Genomic DNA, 22701 nt, shown 5'->3' with positions numbered 1-22701 from the left:
AGCAGGCACAGAGAAAAGGTTTGGTTTGTTTGGATAGGTATTTGACAGCGACACAGATCATTGAGCAGCAGCAGCAGCAGCAGCAGCAGCAGCAGCGCTTTTTTCAGTTGAAGATGTTCACTAAGCAGGAAGCAGAAATGCTACTTGGTCAAAGGGTTTTGCCATACTTTAGACTTGTGTTTGCATGTCGCATGGATTTGTTCAAATAAGCGCACAGAGGACATTGTTATTTGAAAATCAAGTCTTTAATGTTCATTTGAGTTGCACACAGTTTACATGAGAGTCCTCATCCTCCTGAATGAGCCCACCATGGGGTTGTGGCATCCCCAGTCACCACAGGCCCTGTACTCTCCGGGGCGCAGGAAATACTGGCGTCCCCTGTAGTTGGGATGCTCGTAGAAGATCCAGAAACCCTCCATGATGTTGCAGGAGTAAATGTCACGGTAGCGGAAGCGCTCGTACACATTTGGGCAGTCATCCATGAACTCCATGGTGTGTCCCATCATGTCTGGCCTGTTGTAGATCCTCATCCTGTAGGATCCTCTATACTGGATGTGAAATAAATCAGAACATGATTATTATGCTATTTTGGTAGATGTGAACCCATGAGAACACTTTGGTTGAGCTTTCTGCCCTGAGCTGATTTAACTTTGAATTCAAGTGAGTACTTGTACTACTTGGTTTCTTTAAGTAAGGAACTACAGATGAGGATGAGCAACAACTCTGTTGGAGCATGACAGAATTAGATTTTTTTTCCACCCTAAACTGCCAGAAACACTCAATGTGACTAACAGAATTAGAATGAAGGCACCAAATCTTATGGGGGGTGTATCGTATTCCTTTTAAAGGCTGACTGGGTCTCCTTGTGGACCTTGCAACAGAGACTTTTATGCTATGACCTGCCTGAGTATCTGTAAATGACATCAAAAGACCAGTGATTGACATCCATTTTTAAAGCAGCATTTGATGTACAAGGTGAACGGTGGGGGGTGGGGGGGACTACCAATCCTATCTGTCTATTTGATTGACTTACAGGGGCAAACATCTGGCAGGAGCGGATGCAGTTGTTGTAGCCCATCCAGGTGTGGTAATCAGGGTACTCTCCAGGGCCGAGGATGTACTGGTAACCCATGTAGTGAGGCTTCTCATAGGCCACCCAGTGTCCACCGCTGACACGGATGGAGTTACAACAGTTGAAGTGCCTGAAGGTGTCCATGCAGTCACTGCTGCACTCCCAGTGACGGCCCTGGAAGTTGCGGCCTTCATAGAAGATTATCTTGAAAAGGACACAGAAGCATGTGTTAGTCAAGTCAATGTGGCTCGTTGCAGTACTCAGGAATGGACTGTAGGGGACACTGCTCTCCCTTGAACAAACTCAATTACTTTTTCATGAGTCCTTCGAGTGTACTAGCCTCTCTAGTCTTCTGTATATTACTGCCAAAGCTTGACAGGTGAAAATCAAGCCAATTGAAACCATTGTTGCAGCTGACTTTTATTTAAAGTACAACTCATTGTATGCTCGTCCAATCTGAACACTCTGTCAGCTCCTCAAATTTAAGGAGCCAGGAATTGTTGCTGTCCTGCACATAACAAATCTGTCATCTTTGGATACCATGCAGTTGCTGATCTCCTCAGACGCTTTCCTTTTAAACACCTGTATGTGTGTTTTCTCGCTCAAAAATGTCCTCAAGCAGTCCATCCTGTTTTTTGGAGCTAATATTTTTACTCAACTGAGTACCCTCGCTTCCTCTTTCCCCTGTGCTGCGTTATCTTTCCCTGCTGCATTATTTGACACATCTTCCCAAACCATGCCATTTCCCCTGATCACCTCTTTTTTGAACCTGTTACCGTATTGCATGTGAGCTCATACCTTTCCCATGGTTGCAGGACTGTGGACGTTTTGCGCACCATGGCCCTAGACACACTTGCAGGTCCTTTTATACCCCCCCATTGACGATGAGGCCTCTGACACGTCAGGAACTACTACTCTTTACCTTTTCAAAACTACTGTTCCCTTTGTCTGACAGCTTATGGGTAACTTATCTCCTGTCTGCTAGAGTTTACCTATAGAATTGACCCCCCCACCCAAAACTGAACACCACACAAGTGCTATTCTGTGTTTGTGTGACCCTTGTCCCGCCATGACCTTGTGATGCAGCCTTTTGAAATGTCACACAAAGGCCCTTTAGGTATGTGGCCCCCCAACAACAAAGCCTTTAAAGTATACGGTACAGTGGGTTAGGTCATTTTTGGGGGGCACTCTCCAAAAAAGTACTTTTCCACGTCATGGCTTCATTTCACGTCTTGCTTGCATGGAAAATTGTAACATAGACACTTTTCTTTCTGTCCCAGTTTAAGTGAGTTTGGATTGCTGCATTCCTTAAGCGGCGCAGGTCATAATGTAATTGTTATTCAATTCCTGCTGAAGGAAAGTGGTGTTGATACTGTGGACTGAGTCAAGCTTTTGTGTTGATATAATCTACACTGATCTGTTGTCTCTTTTTGCTTCCATAGCCTGCAGTTGTACTATGATACCAGACGGGACTGGTCTCTTTGCAGATGTACAGACAGCAGTGCTTAGTGTGTGTGTGTGTGTGTGTGTGTGTGTGCGTAATATAAAAGGACGGGTTTGGGGCATATGTATGTTAGAGTCTTTGTATGAAATGATAGATGTTTGGACTTGAGTCTCTGGCTTGTAAGCATAGCCCAGAGCTGAAGGGGAAAAGGCCAGAAAGAGTTGCCGCCATGCATTGTGTTCCCAAAGCCCAGCTGTTGCCAGAAAGGTCAGTCTCATCTTTTAGCCTTTCATCAGGATAAAGGGCTCGTGCCCCTCTCTCCACTTTGTGTGCTTTTTGCAGCTTCAACTGTGTAAAAAGGCAAATGTTTTCAGAAAGCACAATAGCCATTATGTTCATGGGCAAAAACACTGCTACTGTGGTAGTATATCCACAGCCATATGACACTGTTTCAGTGTTAAGGAACAGCGTTGATAAGCTTTTGCTCCTTTGATCATTCATTGACTTGAAACTCTCATAGGCTTCAATGGCTTTCATGTTTGAAGCTGCACTCTTTTTCTATGACATAAGTAGATCATTGATATCCTTTCATCACAGTGTGCAGCGTAATTGTGGCAGATTATCAGATGGGATGTTGTTTTGTTTTGTGAGTTTCTTGAAGAAATATTTACTCCGGGAGGAAAGGTTTTATCAGAACATATAAGAAACAAATGTTTAGATTTTCCTCATATGTTCATTCATAGATTAATGATTTCTTTCATCGTGCCTATTAAATGTAAAATCTCTGCACTCAGTCTTGATGCAAGAGGGCAGCAGAATCATATTCTGGCTGGAAAACACTTGTTCAAGCTCTGCGTGATACACTAGCAAGCGTTTGCTTTTCTGAGGTGCCTTTGAGTGGGACTGTACCAGCTCCAAGGCTGCTGCTCAGCCTGAACTCTGACCTTTGTAGTGAGAGAAGCATGTAACGGAGGTGCAATACAATGTAAAAAAAAAAAAAACCTACCACCACCATCACTGTCATTGTTGTCGTTTTCATCACTGAGGAACATCAGCTAACCCTAACTCATTAGTCGGGACCTTGGCTCTCCATATCTCCGTGGCTTCCAGAGGGGAACCTTGTTTCACAGGCTCTCAAATGATCATCTTTAGCTGTGCTACAAGACATCTCCTCCCCACCCTGAAGGGAAAGTAACATCACAGAGGCCCTTGCCTGCTTTCTCAGTTCCCCCTGGAGGAGAAGAAAGCTACCCGCTGTGGAGCATTCCACTCTTCATCTCAGAATGATGGAAGAAAAGGAAAGGAGAGGGGAACAGAGTGGGGGGCTAGATTTGCAGCTCCATTGTGTCCGAGGATCTCGTTGTGCAATCTGTGTAATCGCGTGGGAGATGACGACACCATTAGCCCGCAGAATGACTGTCAGTTGGGGACCTCTGTGATTGATGCGCACCCCACGGAGATAGGAGAAACTTTGACAGATAGCAAACCCAGCACTACTTAACTTGCAACCTTTTTCATCTATCCGGCTTCCAAAAGAAAAACCCATTCGTGTAGATGATACCTAATTAGAATGTGAATGTGCAATTCACTCAGTAAAACACATTTCAGGTCAGAGGAGACTTCTTTCAATTCAAAACCAATCATATTCCCTTAATCCAAACCATGGTGTCTCTGACCCTGCTATATACAATAAGTCTCACCCCCAAAATGTTGTAGCGAGAGATAGGAGAGCAGCCGTGCTTGCAGTGCCTCCAATGTGCTCTTTTACTGAACAGTCATTACAAAAACACTGTTGTACTGAGGTGTAAACAAGGGGTCTATGTGAGTTTTGCTCCTGAGAACTGGCTAATCTGGTGCTGAAAATGTGGTATGATCGGAAAGCGCTTGCCAAAAAGCCTCCCACGCCGGGAGTAGAATGAGGACCTCTCTTTTGCTGAGAGATCATCCTCTCCATTCTTTCTGTCAGAAAATCTCCAGGCATCCTCCCTCTCTTGTCACTGCCAGCGCACTGGCTCTATCGGGATTGCCAGACGCAGGAGCCACTATGAGCCTGTGCCAGGGCCAGGATTTACCGCGATGCGTCTGATGTGCTCCATCTTTTTGCTGGGGGATAATTAAAAGAGGAAATGGTGTTGGAAGAACAGAGTGGAAAAGCAGGAGGAGGGGGCTTGGACCGAGCAAATGGATGCAGCTGTCAATTATGTTGAGTTGTTGATATGTTGTTTGTTTTTGCCGTCTTTGAGATTTTGTGTTCAACTGTTTCCCCATCAGGATTTAGTTTTAAAGTTTGTGGTAAATCTCCACTCCGTACATGTAATTAAAAACAACATTTAGGCTAATTAAGAACTACTCTTAGCAATGAAATCACCGTAAAGATTTTCTCTCAGTTTGATTTGGACAACCTGCAGGTGATCGAAAGATGAATTCGCAAACATCTACAAAACTACTCTGCATCTAAGGTTATACCTTTTTTATAAGACTCCTCTGTTGACAGTTTTTATACTTGAGTGAGCTTTAACACTGCTGCTGCTGCTGCTGCTGCTGCAGAAAACATGCTCACACCAGTAGGAGATCCCTCTCAGGACTGCCATGCATTATTTCCAAATTGCATTTCTTTAAAATATCACAACTTTAAATAAACAGTTCTTCATTTTTCACTCGTGTTCAGAAATTAAAGTTGAGCTCAAAAGTATTTTGCAGTTTCTAGCGTGTGCTGGAATTTCATCACGTCACTACGAGCTGTCTTTCAGGAAACCTGGACCTGGAATCACTGAAGCATCTTCCTTTATTTGACTAAATCGATTTGAGATGCTCCACCATGCAGCGTGACCCAAACTCTGTGAAAAGCAGGACAACTCCTTCGTCTCTCCGCAGACACACCGCGGGGAGTTATGGCTTTTAGCTGCTCTCACTCCTCATCTCCACACTCTGTTTTGACATGGCGTGTCTCCCATGCCCCAAAGCTTTAAAGGTTTAAAGAGCAACTTTTCTCCGTGTAATCCAGGTGCCTTTCAAACAAGTCACGCTGTTTACTGACACATGACAAAAAAGTTCAACCCCTTCTCATCTCTCCGCTTACAAGACTGTAACTCACCTCAGAGCCTGGTAGTCATTCCTCCAGAGCGACCTGAACAAACAGAGCCTCAGCGAGAAGGGGCGCCTGCCTTTCACCACTCGCTAAATTTGTAATCAGATGTGATGCTGTTGTTCACGTCTTCAAATTTGTCATCAAAGCAAATGTGTTCTGACAACAGCTAGTGACAAGTGCACCAGAGGAGAGGCAGCAAATCAGCTTTTTCACACCGCATATCAATTATTGATCACCCCCCCCCATCCCAGCCCCTGCTACCCCAGCAAGTAGACACCTTGTGATAATGAAATACATCAATTTAAAAAATAAATAATAAACTGGGGTCGACTCCATTGTTGCAAAGCCTTAAGAGCTTGATTGACTGCCTGCACATTTTCCTCATTGGCAGTCAGGCAGATCAAAGGAGGGTTCCTCTTATTGCCCAAGGCCACTTGCAATTTATTTAGAGGAGCAGTGCTGCTGTCCCAGCAGGTAACATTACTGGGCAGAGACACTCAGGATAATCATAGCTTTGAGGTGCCTCTCAAATCCCACCTCTGCTGGCTCTATCATGCATACGCAAAAAACACACGCATACGATTTACAAAAATCCGCCCTTATTATACTAAATTAAGCGGCAGATAAGACTGCATTAATGTCCTCACGTAATATCCAGTTTCTCAAAGGCAGTGACCTCAGTCACCCCAAATATGTTAGATTATATTGGTTTGGGCAAAGTATGTCAAGATGTATTTGATTTTGTTTTGTTTTTTTTTGGTTCACGGTGGAGTGCTTTTTGATTTTTACCTTATATAATACATTTCTATATTAAAATAAATGTCCTCAGATATGAAATAAAAAGTGTAAGCATTTGCATCTAACAATCTAAAGTATTGTCTTATCTAACAATTTCCAGCTTTTGCACAAGGGAAATGTTTCTTTGCTGTTCCTTTTCTGTGCAGAATTATGTACAATAAATATGATTGATTGAGGGAATTAATCACTTGAGGGAAGAAACACATGGAAGACAAAAAAGTGTGATGTCTGCATCGCACCTCAATAATGTTACTTGGATTTCCAATTTCAAAGGCCTTTCCTGTGCACTGCATAAATAATACAAAACAGAGAGCATAATAACGGGATGCATTTTTTTGTCCAGACGCACTCGCTTTAAAATAATATAAGTCTTAGATCACTTTTCCAACACCCAGTCCCACAAGACCCAGTTGAAACAAACTATTGTAATTATTAACTCGTTTTATTTGCTATGCATTTTTATATGACGTTTTACAACTTGGCCACCAGAAACATTTCAGTTATTAAAATTCACAAGAGAGTCAGTGTCATCAGATTAACAGATATTATTGTCATTTTAACAAAAATATACAAAGAAAGTAAAGACGTATTTTTTTTTGTGCTGCAGCTATGAAGTTTTAAGAATACAGAAACATGATGTAGAAAACGCTGCGATGATCTAGACTTAGTTCTGCAACAATCCCTTTTTGAGGGGCCGAGTATAAAATTAAAGCTATATATTTATGGAAATTAGCTTGATTGATCTTATTATAAAGCAATTTGATGGGACTCCAGAGATAAGCGGCTTGGAATTTTATTTGAAATCTGATTTTCCCTGCACAGCCAGCACTGTGAAAAGAACATCTCGTTTAAAATAGTAACTTACAACATTTTAAAAATCCAAAGTGAATTCACTCTTGAATTTTCATGTATGGGATAAGCCACGATGATGGTAAATGTTTTTATACAAATTCAAAGCATGTAGAATGAAATATAATTAAATGTATATATATTGAAAGCCATGAAAATGTAAAAAAAATGTTATGTATAAAAACTAAAATCAGTTTTGGATTTTGGCTCTTTTGAACTGCAGAAATGCACATAGCAGAATTCCCTATTATAGAGAAATGATCGCTTTCTTTAAAATGCCTAAAAATCTTTTGTGAGATTTGTTAATTATCTCTGAAATGAGTGCCTGCTTTTTCACTCTTTGCCTTATCGATATCCGCTGTCAGGATATCAATTTGTGAGGAATTTGAAAGAAAAACGGCCTCGTAAATGTTCCAATAAAACAAATTTCTAAGCAAGTTTTTAACAGATGTTGCTCAAAACATATTGCTGTTCTTAATAGTTCTCTTACATTTCAATAGCACTCAGTTTGTCTTCACAGTTGACCAGTTTGTGCAGATATTCCAGTTCATTTGCAGGTATTTTCAAGCACTAGAGGGCACTAGAAGCCAAAGCATTGCCTGTCTGCAGGATGGCTGTTTTAAGTTCTTTATACCACAGCCATATCTCTGATATTGTGCTGTGTATGTGTGGATGTTCGCTTGCATGTATACATTTGTGAGTGAGCTTGGACACACATGTATATAGACACGAGTTACACAGTGGCATGGATTCATGTGGTACAACTCTGTGTGTCTGTGTCACTGCCACAGCTCCCGTCTGTACTGAAGCCTATCAGCGCTCAGACATAGTTTTACCGAGGGAGAAGTAAAAAAAAAATACATTCACTAACAGGCTGACATGACCTGTGTCCCAGCACACATGCTGCTTGTCCACTTGTTTGTAGAAACGACACACACATCGGCTCCACGCGCACACACACACACACACTACAGCGTTGGAGTTGATTTTAGACTGCTGCTTTCAAACAAACTTAGACTGGACCCGCACATTCATGTGCACAAACACACACAGCGTGGTCAAACAAAGTCTCAGACAGACAATGAACAGTTAGCTTTGTTGCAGTTTCAAGCCAGTGTGTGTTTTTGAACTGCAGATGTGGATGCTGACTGAAGGATCAGTGCACAAACTGCAGGACTGCAGAGATGGCAGTTCTCCCATAGGGTCTGGCACAGCCCGGGCCTTTTTGTTGTCCCCCATTTACACTGTTCATTTAGCCATGTTGAAGAGGTGGTGGTGGTCTGTGTCTGTGTGCTGTGCCGGGTGATCATTTGAAAGTACATCCTCAAGCCTGTGTGTGCACACCGCGCGCCATATGCCATTTGTTTGCTTGTAGGCAAAGGTCTGCGGATGCACAGTGCTGTAAAAAGATTTCATCCTGGCACATTCAGGACAGCAGAGCGAGAATCTAAATTGAGCTGTCCATTTTCTTGTCGGTATTGGAAGCTACAGATCTTAGATTTATGAGTTCTACAGAAAAGGCTTATCTCAGCGGCAAGGCGCTGGTTTCCATTTCTACTGGGAATTAATTGCACAACCGTGAAGCGAAGGTATGCGAGATGGAATCAAGAATGTTATTAACATTCGCGCGCGGTTGTTTTGTGTTGAAGGATAGAATAGTGAGATGCATAAGAGGCTTGACTTGATCTGAGCAAGGCCTCAGAGGAGCAGCAGAGAGGCGCTGCTGTCCCTGGACTGCGGCAAGAACGGGCCCTCAGCAGAGTCCCTGGAAGACCGAAAGCTCCACTCGAGGGAGTTTCAACCAAATTAAAAAACAATGATACACCAAGGGAGAATCTAATGCCAATTCCCATCATCAAGACCCACATTCTTCACTGTTTTGCTTTTAACTTTTTTTTTTTTTTCCTCTTTCCCTCTCTGTCTCTGACTCTCTCTCTCTTCTCCCTCCGCACTGTTGTTTTCTAGTTTGTTTTCCACCCATACTCCTCTGGCTGTCGCCGAGCGCTACAGCCACTTTCAAAGGCTCTGCTGTCACGCGCCGCCTTTGAGTCCCGTTTGAAATTTTAACGTACATGTTGTCAGGGTGCCGTCAGGAGTGATTGACAGGTCCGTCCCAGAGCAACACCGGGCTTGGCAGGCTGGCTGTCTTTTGTCAGAGGCAGCCGAGGAGAAGCAACAAAGGAAAGGAGCAGAGGAGGAAAAAACATACATAAATAAAACAAAACTGCTCTTACCCATTTCTCAATAAAGACCAAATTAGATTAATCTTAAGGCAGAGCAAGGCAGGCAGGCAGTTGTGGAAAAAGACTTGATATTTTCTCTGGCTTTGTTCCCTGCCATTGATGGTGCACTGCTTAGACACCCTCTCAACAGGACACCAAAGGCAGCACAGCAAGAGTTGTATAAAGAGCCAGCTGTACATATTAATGTTCATTATCACCTCCCTTCAATGCAGAGAAATTCCAAAGTGCAGAGTTTGTCCCGGCCTCACCTTCGTTTGAAAACGGAGATGTGATGTTTGTGGCCTTGTCAGCTGCTGTGTTTTAAATAAAACCTGGTGACCACTTTGAATCTGGCTGCAGGATACAAAAATGCATCCGCCTCAGAAGGATGACTCAAGTCTCCAGCTTTAAAAGGTGGATTCGGAGGGAATTCTGTGCCTGGAAAATAAAAATAATGCGCGCGTGAGAAATTGATAACGCGTTTTCCATCGATACCAAAGACTCAGCAATGCCGGGTTCAGAGATATCTGGCTGTCAAAACTCTCTTTCCAGGTCCCCTGGTGTGGTTCAATCACTCGTAGATGGAGGAGTGTGTGACAACACAAAATCTATCCTCTGCTTCTCCTCCATCTCCATCGCCAGCAACACATTTTATTCCGAAGCCAAGAAACAAACGCACGACAAGAGACAAAGCTGTATGACTGTTTATTGTGATACTTTCATAGATATTTCACTTCAAGCTCTTATTGGATCTCTTTAGTAATTATCTTACTCCCTCTATTGTGAATACTTTATGTGGCTATTGTTTCCCCTCAGTTCCAGGTCACCTTAAGCATTGCCAGAGATGTTGTAATTTCCTATTTGGAGATAAAAACCATTGATTACTCTCTGCCTGTTTAGACAATCCAAGAACAAAAGTGCAGGATAAAAATATTCAGTGTAACACAGATTCTTTGAGATTCATATCAGCTGTCAGTGTTGGGGTTGCAGGGCAGTATAGCTGGGCTCGAGGCCCACAGTAGCAAGCACCCAGTCTGCTAAAGTGTCTTTGAGCAAGACACAGAATCCTTGCCAGCTCCAGCCTGATCTCTGACCTGCCTGCGCAGCGAGCACAGAGCACAAAGAGACATTCTCCGAATAAAATCAAAAATAATGAGAATAGAAATGTAGGTTCATGTGAAAGTTGTGCAGAAGTTTGTTTGAACAGTGCAACAGAGCAGTAATGATTGATTCAGTGGTGTACATGAAAATGAGGGCATTAACAAGTCTCACCGCTTTGAAAATCAAGGACATTGTCGTCCCATCTCCCGTTTCGTACAAGCACTGCTCGGCGGGAAGGGAGTTGAGCAACATCAGCCACAGGAACTGGAACAGCAAAATACAGCTGCACAGCCAGTGTTGAGCAAGCTGTTCCTGTCAGTCCGGGCTGATGATTGTGACATGAAGCGTGTACAGGCCACACCTTTAAGATGTAAACACGATGCAGAAGACTGAGGAGTGCTGCAAGAACTTGAAGCAATTTTGATGTAAAAATGACCGTGAACTGAGGGAAAGATTACTTAATTTTTAGTTCCTGTGCACATACAACCCTGATTCAACGAAAGTAGAGACACTGTATGAAACAAATGATAACTTGCTAATCCTTTTTGACTCAATTGAAAACAGTACAAAGACAATATATTCAATATTTGACCTCACCCGCTTCATTGATTTTTGCAAATATCTGATTATTCTGAATTTGATGCAGCAACACGTTTCAAACAAGTTGGGACAGGAGCAGCTAAAGACTGGGAAAGATGTGCAATGCTCCAAAAACACCTGTTTGGATCATTCCACAGGTAAACAGGTTCACTGGTAACAGGTGAGAGTACCATGATTGGGTATGAAAGGGGCATGCTGGAAAGGCTCAGCGAAGATGGAGCGAGGTTCACCACTTTGTGAACACATGATTGTATAAAGGATGTTACTACATGGGCTCAGGAACACTTTGTAAACACAGATTGTTTGCAAATGATTGCGTACTGTTTTTATTTATGTTTCACACGGTGTCCCAACTTTTTTGGCATCGGGGTTGCACAGAAAAACAGTTTTTTGGGTAATGTGTGAATGTTAGGAGTTTGTCCTCTTGCCTCTGTGTTGCAACCCGCCAAGTAAATAATTCCCTGGAATTAGGTATTTTTACAGATCCATTTATGTCAGCCGTAGACAACTTGTGTCAACAACTATAGATTTGAATCAGAGGGGAAAGTGTAAGCCTTGTAAAGAGCAGGGGTTCTGGCTGCGTGGAGCGCCGCACATGATGGGATGAGTGACTTTCACTCTCTCGCTGAAAGGTTAGGCTTTTCCTTCTGCCGGTATCTTCTTAAAAGAAAACATGTCTGCTGTTTGATAACTGCTTGACATTTGACAGTCTTTTCAGACCAATCAGACAAGTTTTTTTTTATTTTTTATGTTGGCCGTCTGGAGGAGCAGCAACAAGGAAAAAACATACAGCATTGTCACTTTCCTCAAGCCTGTCAAAGGCAGTCTTTCACCACAGCTATCAACATCAGATACCGCGAGTGCTGTGCTCATTTTTTTCCCTTTCATTTGTGTTTATTTTTCTCTCTTATTTTTTGGACTAACCCAGTCTGCTGAGACCTCATCGCTACCATCAGAGCTTAACTCAAGAAAAATCACTTTCCAGTGTCAAAAGTGTCGACCACCTAACCTCACTGCGGCGCTGCCACAAAGCAAACCTTCTCCTCTCCACCTCTCTGTACTTCTCAGAATCAGCTCAGCTGGCTGCACTGAAGCACTCTGTTTTTTCCCTTTGGGGCATTGTCGCTATATCTTTCTTTATAGTTTCAGAATGTGTTCTACTGTAAATTATCAACTGTATGTTATCTTGGAGGAAAAGCGAAGAGCTAGAGGGAAGCAACAAAGCCACCAGTCTCACTGGTTACATAATTCATGTCAGCCATATTCAAATAAAATTTATCACATTGTCAATCATCGAGGAGCAAACGTGTGTGCGGCTGTGTGTGCGCGTGTGCACGGGAGAGCACTGATAACTCTGAAGTGATAAATTAATAACGTCCTACCATGGGAGCATGTGAATGAGCATGTTTAGTCATTCTGTTTGACAACAGAAGGAAACGGCCTATTCCGTGGGGTAGAAATCAAATTTCACACTTTTCATAGATATTGTTCCCTCCTCCAAATGTTTAAAATATGGAGTCTTGCTCTGGTAGGGAAGTGGCTCAAACAGTACTTTGTACTTAAGTTACTTTTGTTTGGCCATAAACCAGAAGAAAAAGGAGAAAAAGCCTAAGTGGTCTGAATGTCCTTGCTTTAAGACGGAGTTGTTTATTGATGAAAACAGTGGTTCATGACTTCTGAATAAACTGGAGGACCTTGAAAATCAATCAGGTCCCATATGCTTGTTTATATTTCTCCTTACTGGGTGGTTCTCTTTGTTGTCATTTCAAGGATACTGTAGACGTTTTAGGCCAAATAACATACATAATTTTACCTGGCTATCCTGTGGAAGCAGACCTCAGATTTCTTTTGAAAACTCTAATTAAATGTTAAGCAATTTCTCCTCAAATGAACCAAAGAAACATTGTGATGTGTTTAAACACTTGCACGCGCTCGCACATGTCCCCAAAACCGGGACCGTGCCGCAGCAGCCGTCCCACACCTGCTCTCCAGTCAGCTCTGCCTCTTCATGATCCGTCTATAGAGGAAGAGCTCCCCGAATGCATAGGCCCGAACATGTGAGGAGTGACTGAATGGATGATTAAAAAAAAAAAAAAAAGACTGAGAGACACACAGACTTCAACGCTGATTTCAGCTCTGAAGTCAGCCAGCCAGGTGTCGAGTGTTTGGGAGATATCGTTTGAAAAACTTGTAAGCGACGGAGAGAGGGAGTGACTGATTGGGACTCTTGAGCGATTATGAGCAACAACAATGTGCCACAGATAAACAAGCCCTCACATCTCAAACTGGAAGTCGAAAATGTTCAACGTTTGAAACTCTTTCCTTTTTTTTTTTCTTAAATAAGACGAGCCTCTCATCGGCGTGGAAAGCATGTGTTTTCAGCATGCCGATCAGCACAGACAGCCTACCACCATATGCACCTTCTACCTACTCCATTCTGTCCTGCTTTGCGCAGGCACACTGATAGAAGCGCTGCCGCTGTCTAAACGGAGGTATGCCAAACAACTCATTCTCTTTTTCCCTTTTCGTTTCCTTTTGTGTAGGGCCAATCTGACCCCTGTCTTGCACCAGGTGTGCATTTCCTTGATCCCGCTCTCCTTCAACCCTCCCCTTCATATTTACACCCCTGCCGCCCGCAATGAATGATTCACTTGGAGAGGCTCCCTTCCTCCATCAGAAAGCTTTGCAACTATACACTACAGCCCAGCCTCCATTTCTCTGATCTCACTATGTTGTGTAACGCTTGAAAAACCCTTGCGTTCTCGTACTTGTTTCTTTTTTTTCCACGCTCTCTCTCTTGCTCTTTCTCTGAGTTACATTCAGTATTGACTGTTTATGCTTTTTAATGTTGTGGAGAGGGCCCGGGGCTTGCGGATGGGGGAAAAGCGCTCTTCTTGACACACTTACGCCCCCGTAGTGAACTCTAGCTCCCAGCACTCTAGCAAGTACACAGACCTTCTTCTTTTTCCTCTCCCTCCCTCCTCTGTCTCTTTCGCTCCCTCTTTCTTTCTACAACTGGGAGCTCCTCTGAACATGAGCACCCCGTGTTGCTCCACTCCAAAGATCACCTTATGGAAGATTAAGATGCTCAAATGCTCAAGCAAAATATTTACACAATAACCCCCCTTTTGCATCAAAGCAGAGGCAGTGGAGTTGAGTGGAGTGATCTCTTGGGGGGTGTTAGAGGGCGCCAGAGAGTGCAACAGTCACCTCTGAGCAGAGGAGGCCTCGGTCAAACCTGACAGGGAACAAAAGTGATCTCTCCATCTTTAGGTCCTCCATGTGTCTTCCATCTGTCAGCCCACCTTCAGATCCCCTTTTGACTCATACTCTCTTTCACACACTTACTTTACCGATCGATGGACTGAAATCTCTCCAGCCCAGTTGTGATGAGGAATGACTACCGCAGATGATGCTTAATATGAACATGCAGACTTAAATGGTTAGTTGTCTGCTGATATATTTATCTCGCTTTTCTTCTCATCTGGCTGCCAGAATATATTTCCTCCTTTGTCCAGCAGCTTCATTTTGTGTGGGTATTCTCAGTAGAACAGTGTAGAAATAATTTGCAGCATACGTATACAATGAAGCCAGACCGGGGAGCCATATGTTGACTGCTGTAGGCAGTGTGGGTCAGCCAAGTGTCTTGAAGACGTCTCTGGGCTCCCTCTGCACAGCTACACAGCGAACAGGATCTCGATTCAACGCAAAGTGTCGTCGTATGCCTGCAGCTAATACAGAGCGACAGCTAGCCGCTCGCAGAGAGGCCGGTGTCTGCTCTTTGTGCCGGCGCTGATACTTGCGATGGCCATCTTAACAGTCTTCAGAGTGTGGGCAGCCCATGTATTCTCACTGGATTTCCTTGTGTGTCCCTGCTGCTTTGATATCCAGTGATTGACTCCTCACTGGCATTTTCAAGAAAAGAAAAGAAAAAAAATAAGCGGAAACTTCAAGTCCCGTTCATCTTTCAAGTCTCGCTCATCTGCTTAAAGAGCATTTCATGGTCAAAAATTGCGTTCAAGCGCTTCTTGTTCTAGAGGCAGCCGCTAATAGAGTCAGTTTGAAGGCTGTTTGGAGTGTGTTTAATGAACACTGGTACACAGTCAGATCCATCAGCGCTGGCTCTTTGGCGGTGACAACCAGATCCTGTAATGTCGATGTTTGGAGATAATGCTACAAATTAAACAAGCACATCTGTCCCATTGTGCCCACAAGGGAATATACATTACAGTTCACGAAACAATGAAACACAACTCCATCCCAACATGTGACCAGATAGATAGCTATGATAAGAAACGCTAAATGGGATTCTAATGTGAAAAAAGCCGGGGTCTGTTTCTGCTCCTTAATCACAGAGCCCGGTGACAGACCAAAGAGGATGCTTTCACCGTCAGACAAAGGAAGAGAGAGGCTGAATCTGCGGTGGCTAGTGGAGGAGGGGGACACAGCCCCCCCCATCCCCTGCACCCCTCCTTTTTCAACTAAAGGAAGACATCATTATGAGTAAATGACATGAGGCGGTTGGTTCTGTTCCACTCCTGGCCCCCCAAGGACTCTTTTGCCCCACTGTGTAGCCTGTTCCCATCCTGCTTTGCTGCTGGCCACAGGCCTTCAGAAGCCCGGGCTCGGGCTGCAACTCAAAGAGATGGACGCTCGCACATTATTGATTGGACACTCGATAAAAAGGTCATGGGGGCCCTCCTCTGCTGTGGGGTCCAGCGCTGTGAGTAAGCCCCTCTCCATCCAGCAACACACACTCATGCAAACACTCACACACACACACACACACACACATACAGGACTGTCCCCTGCATCAGCCACCTGGGGAATAAGCAGAGCTTGCAAACAAGCTAATCATTCCCTCCCTTTTTCTCTCTCTTTTTCTCACACACAGACGCGCACAACAGCTCCTGAGTGGCTGACAAATGTCAGAATGGCTTGTATGGGATTTTTAAGAAAATTATTTATTAATTGAACTGGTTAATTAGGTCCCTGAGGCTTGCACGCTAATTGAGAGCCACAGAGCTGGCGAGGCAAGAAAGCCAAAACAAAAGCGATGGCTCAAACAAATAGACAAGCGCTTGAGAACTGCTAACTCTCACACTAAACACACACACAGACGAACACGCACACACAGTCACCCATAAATTAACGAAAAAATAAACAAACAACTGTTTACATTTTTTTTTTCCCTTCTTGGGCTTCCCCTTTTCCTCGCATAATTTTGTGACCTGCCAAATGTTCTCCTCTTCTTGATGTTCCAGCGATGGAGAGAGACGCGCAGCCACTGAAATCTGCCACATTGCACAAAGCATCTGTCTCCACACAGCACCCTGCATTCATTAAGTTTGCACCAATTAGCAGCCATAGCTCATAGCACAAACATCCATTTGTGCCTCCCACTTTGAAAAATTTTCCTAAAGTGATTGTGTCCCTCAATATGCCCTTGTGTCACCCAACTTTATCTTCACAAAGTCTCTTTTTCTTGCATAATTAGAGAAGAAATCCATTGCTTCTCCTATCTTCTCTCAGGCTCTGTCTTTGTCCCTTTTTATATCGCGCTCGAGTGCACCTTGAGAGCGAGTGTGCTTTTGTCAAGAAATCACACCAAGGTTGTCTGAAAGACTTATGAGATGGAGTCATAGGCGGAGGTTGGTTCGGGGACCAGAACACAGAGAGAGGCGCGCTGACACTTCGACAGTTACACCTGTTTCAACAATTATCCCGCTCTCTGATAAGAGCTGAACTCCTTGGATGTGTGTTTCGTTAAGTTAACCGAAAGTTTTCATTGGTGACAAAGTCTTGTGTATTCTAACTTCCAAGCCCCAGTTTCGTAGCATTTGAGGATTGGGTTATTGTGAGGGGAAAAAAGAAAACTAGCTCATGCTGAACATTATAAATAGATCTATAAACCCTCTGGTATTTTAATTTAAAGAGCAACATAGGAGCATAATATTTTGATCTGTGGAGCAGACTTAAAAGACACATGGAGCTTAATTGGTAACCTCACTACAGTATTGATTCTCCATGTCACATGATGGATGATTTAGTGACTCCTGGTAAACACCCATCCTGACAGTGAATGCGTGGGTCTAGTGGTGTTTCATATGGCACATATTTCAAATTATTACTGCAAGTAGTAGATTTAGTTTGGTACATCCTGTTGTTTCAAATCCCATAAATATAGTACACACATATACATATATATAGATTATTATACTATATGTGCTATATATGTTTCCTTTTATCAGGTGTATAAAGAACAGTTTGAGGGTGTTAGCATGTTCCTGATGTGAAATCTGGCAAAAGCTGCGCACATTGTAATTCTAATCATTGTAGCATGTTGCAGCCTTTACAAAAGGTCAGTGTTTGATATCAGGGGTAATTTTGAAGGCCTTTAAAACAGTCCTCCTTAACATTCATAAGCATACATGACCCCAGCAGCTAGAGCACTATCACATTATGATTACCCGCTTAACGCTATCGCATTGTGAAAAATGTCCCCCCCCTCCCCCCTGCGCCCCCCCTCCTCCCCAAGTAAACTCTGCCTCTGACCCGCATTTCCTCACTCTTGAGGGACCGCTTGTGCTCTGTCTCGGAAGGGAGAGTCGGATGATGGGGCACCGGGGTCAGATGCTATTGAGCGATGCTTCAAATAAATGTATGAATAAATTACTTGATAAATGAACGGCTGGACGGAAATCACTGGAGAAAACCAAAGATTTGAACTTTATCAAGTAGTTGTAGAGGAAAAAGGAGGAAAAAAAAAACCCCAATCTGAGACCGTGCTCTTTTCTCAGTTTGGAAGCTTACAATTTGAATTTCTAAGTAGAAAAGTGCAGTTTTGATTGATTAATGAAAACTGAAATCACAAGACAAAGTCTGAGATTGAAGCTGAATGTGTGGTGGTGCGGAAAAGGAACCGAAAATCAGTCGCCTTCTCAGAGAAGCAAAACTGTAGCGTAAAATAAAGTCAAGGCTAACGGGTATGACCTGTAAGTCACAACAACATCTTACTTCACCCTCAGAGATGGAGTAAGGAGCTCAGACATCTGCGGGGAGCTGGGAGTCGAGCTGCTGTCTCTTTGTGTCGAAAGCAGCCAGTTGAGATGGTTCAGGCAGCTGATCAGGATGCCTCCTGGCAAGAGGTTGCCTTTCTTTGAAGGTTTTCTGGGCATGTCCGACTGGTAGGAGACCCCGAGGTAGATCCAGAACACGCTGGAGAGATTATATATTTCATCTGGCTTGGGAATGCCTCGGGATCCCCCAGGAGGAGCTGGAAAACGTTGCTGGAGAGAGGGACTTCCAGACTCCTTTGCTTAGCCTGCTGCCGCCTTGACCCGGCTCTGGTTAAGTGACTGAAAATGGATGGAATTTATGGATGGATGGAAGTGACAACATACAAGTCTTAAGTGACAAGTCGCAGTTACAAATTCTTTGGCATCTCCTTTTTGGCATTTTTTGAGCCTGCAGTCAAAATGAAACCTTCATCAGGTTGTAGTCACTGAATATATTCAGCAACCGGAGCCAAACATAAAGGCAGCAGAGACAGGAAGTGTACACAACATATTTTTCTTTAGCCTTTAAGGCTTTGAAGGCCCTGGATCCAAAAGCTGCTTCATATGATACAGATCTAGTGGTTTGGCCAGCTTGCTGCGCATTGATTACGGATGTATGATGTATGTTGTTGTGTCCCACAACTGTGACTGGCAGGTGCACAATGTGCTGCATCAAAAAATCAAAACAACTTCGCACAACAGTGAAAGATGCTTTGAAACCACTGACAATGAGTCAAAGTCAAACCTGGATTCCATAAAAGATGAGTTGTAAACCAAGTTCAAGTTGTAAGTTTATCTGTCAATTGTTTGCAGGTTGCCAACTCAAGTCTCGTCTCTGGCCTCTAGCCTAGCCGACATTAAAGTCTTGTATAGAGCCGGTATGATATGCGCAAGGCCAAGATAAATGTTTTTGAAAGGAGCAAACAGTGGTGGTGGAGTGCCAGCAGCAACAAGGTTCTGTCTGTTAGTCCAACAATTACCATATGGACAGTAATTTTATGAGTGCAGTGTTCTATTTTGCATCATTTACAGCTGTCTTTTCTCTATTTGTTGGGGCATGTCCAATGTAAAACACAGATCACAATCTGCCCGTTTCTCTTCCTCTGTGGTAAATTTAGATCTGAAAAGAAATAAAAATCAACTGGCTTTTATATAGACTGCCATGTCTACTGTTAAATGAATTCAGATTGAGTATGTTTATCGCCAAATAAGACTATTATTATTTTTATGGCCACATCCGCGCATGCTTGCTTGGCTGGTCAAAAAGGCAGCAGCAGAGGAAATGTAAGCTAATGTAACCTTAGCTGATCTTGAACTCGACCGGTAGATGCCACAGTTGAGATAGTCATGAGACACCTGATCCTGGCTCTGTGCTGGATTTTTCTCTGACGCTTCTGTAGATGAGACAGTCTGCAGCAGTTAGCTTGTCAAAATATGACATTTTCCTCGCAACTTAGCACACACATAAGACAAGAGGCTACCTGTACATGGTTTTAAGATAAGAAGTGTGTTCAAATTATGCTTAAATTTTGCTTAATTTTCTGAAACGTTTGGGTCATTGTGGAGTGCAGCAGGAAGTTTATCTCTTATTAGTGACTGACTAATATGAGCTGTGTATTTTTATTTTTTCTTTTATTTCTGTACATTTTGTGCACAGATACACCCCCACTTCAGGTTTTCTTCAAATCTTTAAAACTGCATTGTCTTAATATACATTTATGGAATCTGGAGCAGTTTTTACATTGTATTATTGTATTGATCACAGATGTGTGATCTTTAAAAAAAAAAAAAAAAGGATCTTGCTGTTTTTGTCTCAACCGTCACACTGAAATAAGAAGAAAAAGCCATAAACATCTGTCATGTCTTAGCATGACATTAGCCAGTTTCATCTATGGCTGTGTCCACGCACGAAAGATTTAAGGGTGTGCTGTGACTGTGGCTTTAGCTGATGAAAAACCTCTCTGCACAGCAAGGCCCAGCAGTCCCAATTCCCCTCAGACTGGCACCGATCGATTGCTGGTTGTTATTGACATGACACCTGCCGAGCCGGGCTTTAAGCTATCGAAAACCGATGTGGCAGATCAAAAATAGGACGCCAGCTTTCATGTTTGTAAACAGTATCGATTTGCATAATAACCTTAAAAATTAGTTCCCCGGATTAGGCAAGGACAAACCTGTTTCAGCGTTTGTTATGATGCTTGCAGCATATGCCTAATTAGAGAAAAAAAAGGCAGGGGCTGTGATCGGCTTGAAAAAGAGGCTGTGATCGGCTTGACAAGTCAGTGCATCGCTGTCAACACCTTTTGGTTTGCCACTGTTAATGAAAGCCATTTTCCATTAAATAATAAAATAAAAACGCACCTCTAGACTTCTCGGCAGACAAAAGCGCTGATGCGTCACTTTTACATGGATGCAAATTATTGCTGCATGTCACAATCATTTATTCATGAGGAGGCCTTCTATCTCTTGGCGGGTTTTACCTGCGCCATGGAAGTGCTCTTTCCTCCGTCGTGCCACGGTGCTGAGAGAGATGTCAGCCTCCAGGAGTGACGAGGAGACAGATGTACTAAAGAGACAACACAAGCACCACTCGCTTCACCAGACGGGTCCAGTTTAAAAGCACTGAATTATGTATCCTAGCGGCTGACACAAACACAGAATGACTTGTCAGCTCTGAATATCTCCCTGTCTCAGACAAAGCGTGACCTTGTTGGCTACCAAGGAGCATTGATGAGCTGTAGATGCCTACAGATGTTCAACTAATGCCAATTATAAAGACATTCACAGAGAGGTCGTTAACTGCTTGTACCATCAACTTCATGCTTGTGTCTTTAATAAGGAGATTATGCACAGGACCGTACCTGAAATTAAACCTCCAATTCTGTAATTCATGTGCATTTGAATACTTTTTGCACCCCGGAGCTGCAGCACACAGGCATCACAACAAAAGATGCTGCAAGGCAAAGATGAAGGAGCCTTCCATTTCAACTCCCAGTTGTGGACATTTTTCGTATAATCCATTGCAACACCATTCCTGCAGCAGGAATTCCCCAGTGAAAAATGCAAAAGATTAAAAAAAAACACAAGTTTATGGAAAAATAAAGGGCTAGTGGTGTCTGACAAGCCTTTAAATCTAGGACAGTCATCCCAAAGAGAAATGCACATACTCATTGCAGGGACATAAAAGCAGAGTTTTAGCTGTGCTACGAGGGCGATGGAGATGGTAGGCCATTAGTTGGATGGGGTTCTTATAGCCTGTGAAGACTTCAACAGCGCCCGCATGTTTGAAAAATGTTGCACCGGTTTTTATACAACAAGCTTTTTTCATAAGAGCCACACATATTTATCGTGGACGTGCAGATTCAGAGTGTCAAATAGACTGTATCGGCATAGAAGGATTCATGCATGCAATGTTTTCAATTTGTTTCTTAATATTTTGTTACAGCTTTACCATTTGCTTTAAATCAAAGGTCAACAGCTATACATGCTTTAGCAAGATAAATGCATGGAGAGCAGACGTACCGTACATATATATGGGGAAGGAAAGCGAGAAATGCAAGAACCATAGCAATATTCAACAAAACCTGATGAGTGGATATGGCAGATTACCACAGCCACAATGGTTCTCCCAGACCCACCTTAAGAAAACAGTACCATATGTGCAAGCTTATTTACGAAGTGCTGACACTAGGGCCTGAAAGAATTAGTATTCTGTTAGGTAAATGTTTTCCTCTGGGCTCTGTCTCTGCAACAGCTTACAGATGTTTCAGCCATGCAGAGAACGCGAGGCTTTTCCCACCACGGCATGAATGAAAAAGCATGTTGAAGGTTTTGCCCCAGCCAAGCTCGGAGAGTGATCTACAACTTATACTCGGGCGAACTTTGCTAAGAACTGCCTCCTGCACTGGCCAAGGTTTCATCTGACACAGAGGCTATTTAGTGCTGCTTCCATGGACTCCAGTGCATATTGTTCGACACAGATTTGTCAGGCTGGCAACTCTCCAGCGGCAGATGTACTGGCAGCAGTGCAGTAAAAACAAGAGTTAGACCACATTGCACAGGAGTGTAAGAAATAGTGCTAAATGCATCAGAAGTATGTTGCTAAACTTTGTATATCCTCACTAATTCGTCTGGTGATGGAAGAAGTGTTGATTGTGAAAAGGCCACAGTTTTTTGCTCTTTTTCCAGCTTCTCTGTCCATCTCTGTAGTTCTCTGTGCCTCTCTCTCTCTTTCTCGCTCTCCCTCTCTCACACACACACACACCACTGAGGAGTCGTAAAAGCAAACGGAGCCAATCTTGTTTACAAGGAGTAGCGTAGGACCAGCTGACTGCAGTGGCTGCTCAGCCCCAGCCTTGACTCCCATTTACTAGTGTAACAAACCGTCAGGGAGGGGAGGGAGGCAGGGGAAAACATTGTTATCAGCAGGCCAGATAAACCCCCTCCAGAGGTAGCGCTGATAGAGAGGC

At 43.4% G+C, this 22701-nt stretch overlaps 1 protein-coding gene across 1 annotated transcript; it reads right to left on the bottom strand.

Annotated features, from left to right (window-relative positions):
- Positions 1–272: 272 nt before the first annotated feature.
- crygmxl2 (crystallin, gamma MX, like 2) lies at positions 273–6695 on the bottom strand. Its single transcript, XM_070991109.1, has 3 exons — positions 6678–6695; positions 1034–1276; positions 273–548 (listed from the first exon to the last, which is right to left on the bottom strand). The coding sequence occupies exons 1-3, from the start codon at positions 6693–6695 to the stop codon at positions 273–275; spliced, it is 537 nt and encodes a 178-aa protein (XP_070847210.1).
- Positions 6696–22701: the final 16006 nt, after the last annotated feature.

This window comes from Chaetodon trifascialis, chromosome 21 (assembly GCF_039877785.1).
Source record: "Chaetodon trifascialis isolate fChaTrf1 chromosome 21, fChaTrf1.hap1, whole genome shotgun sequence".
Lineage (NCBI taxonomy): Eukaryota > Metazoa > Chordata > Actinopteri > Chaetodontiformes > Chaetodontidae > Chaetodon > Chaetodon trifascialis.
This window is presented reverse-complemented; position numbering and strand designations above follow the sequence as displayed.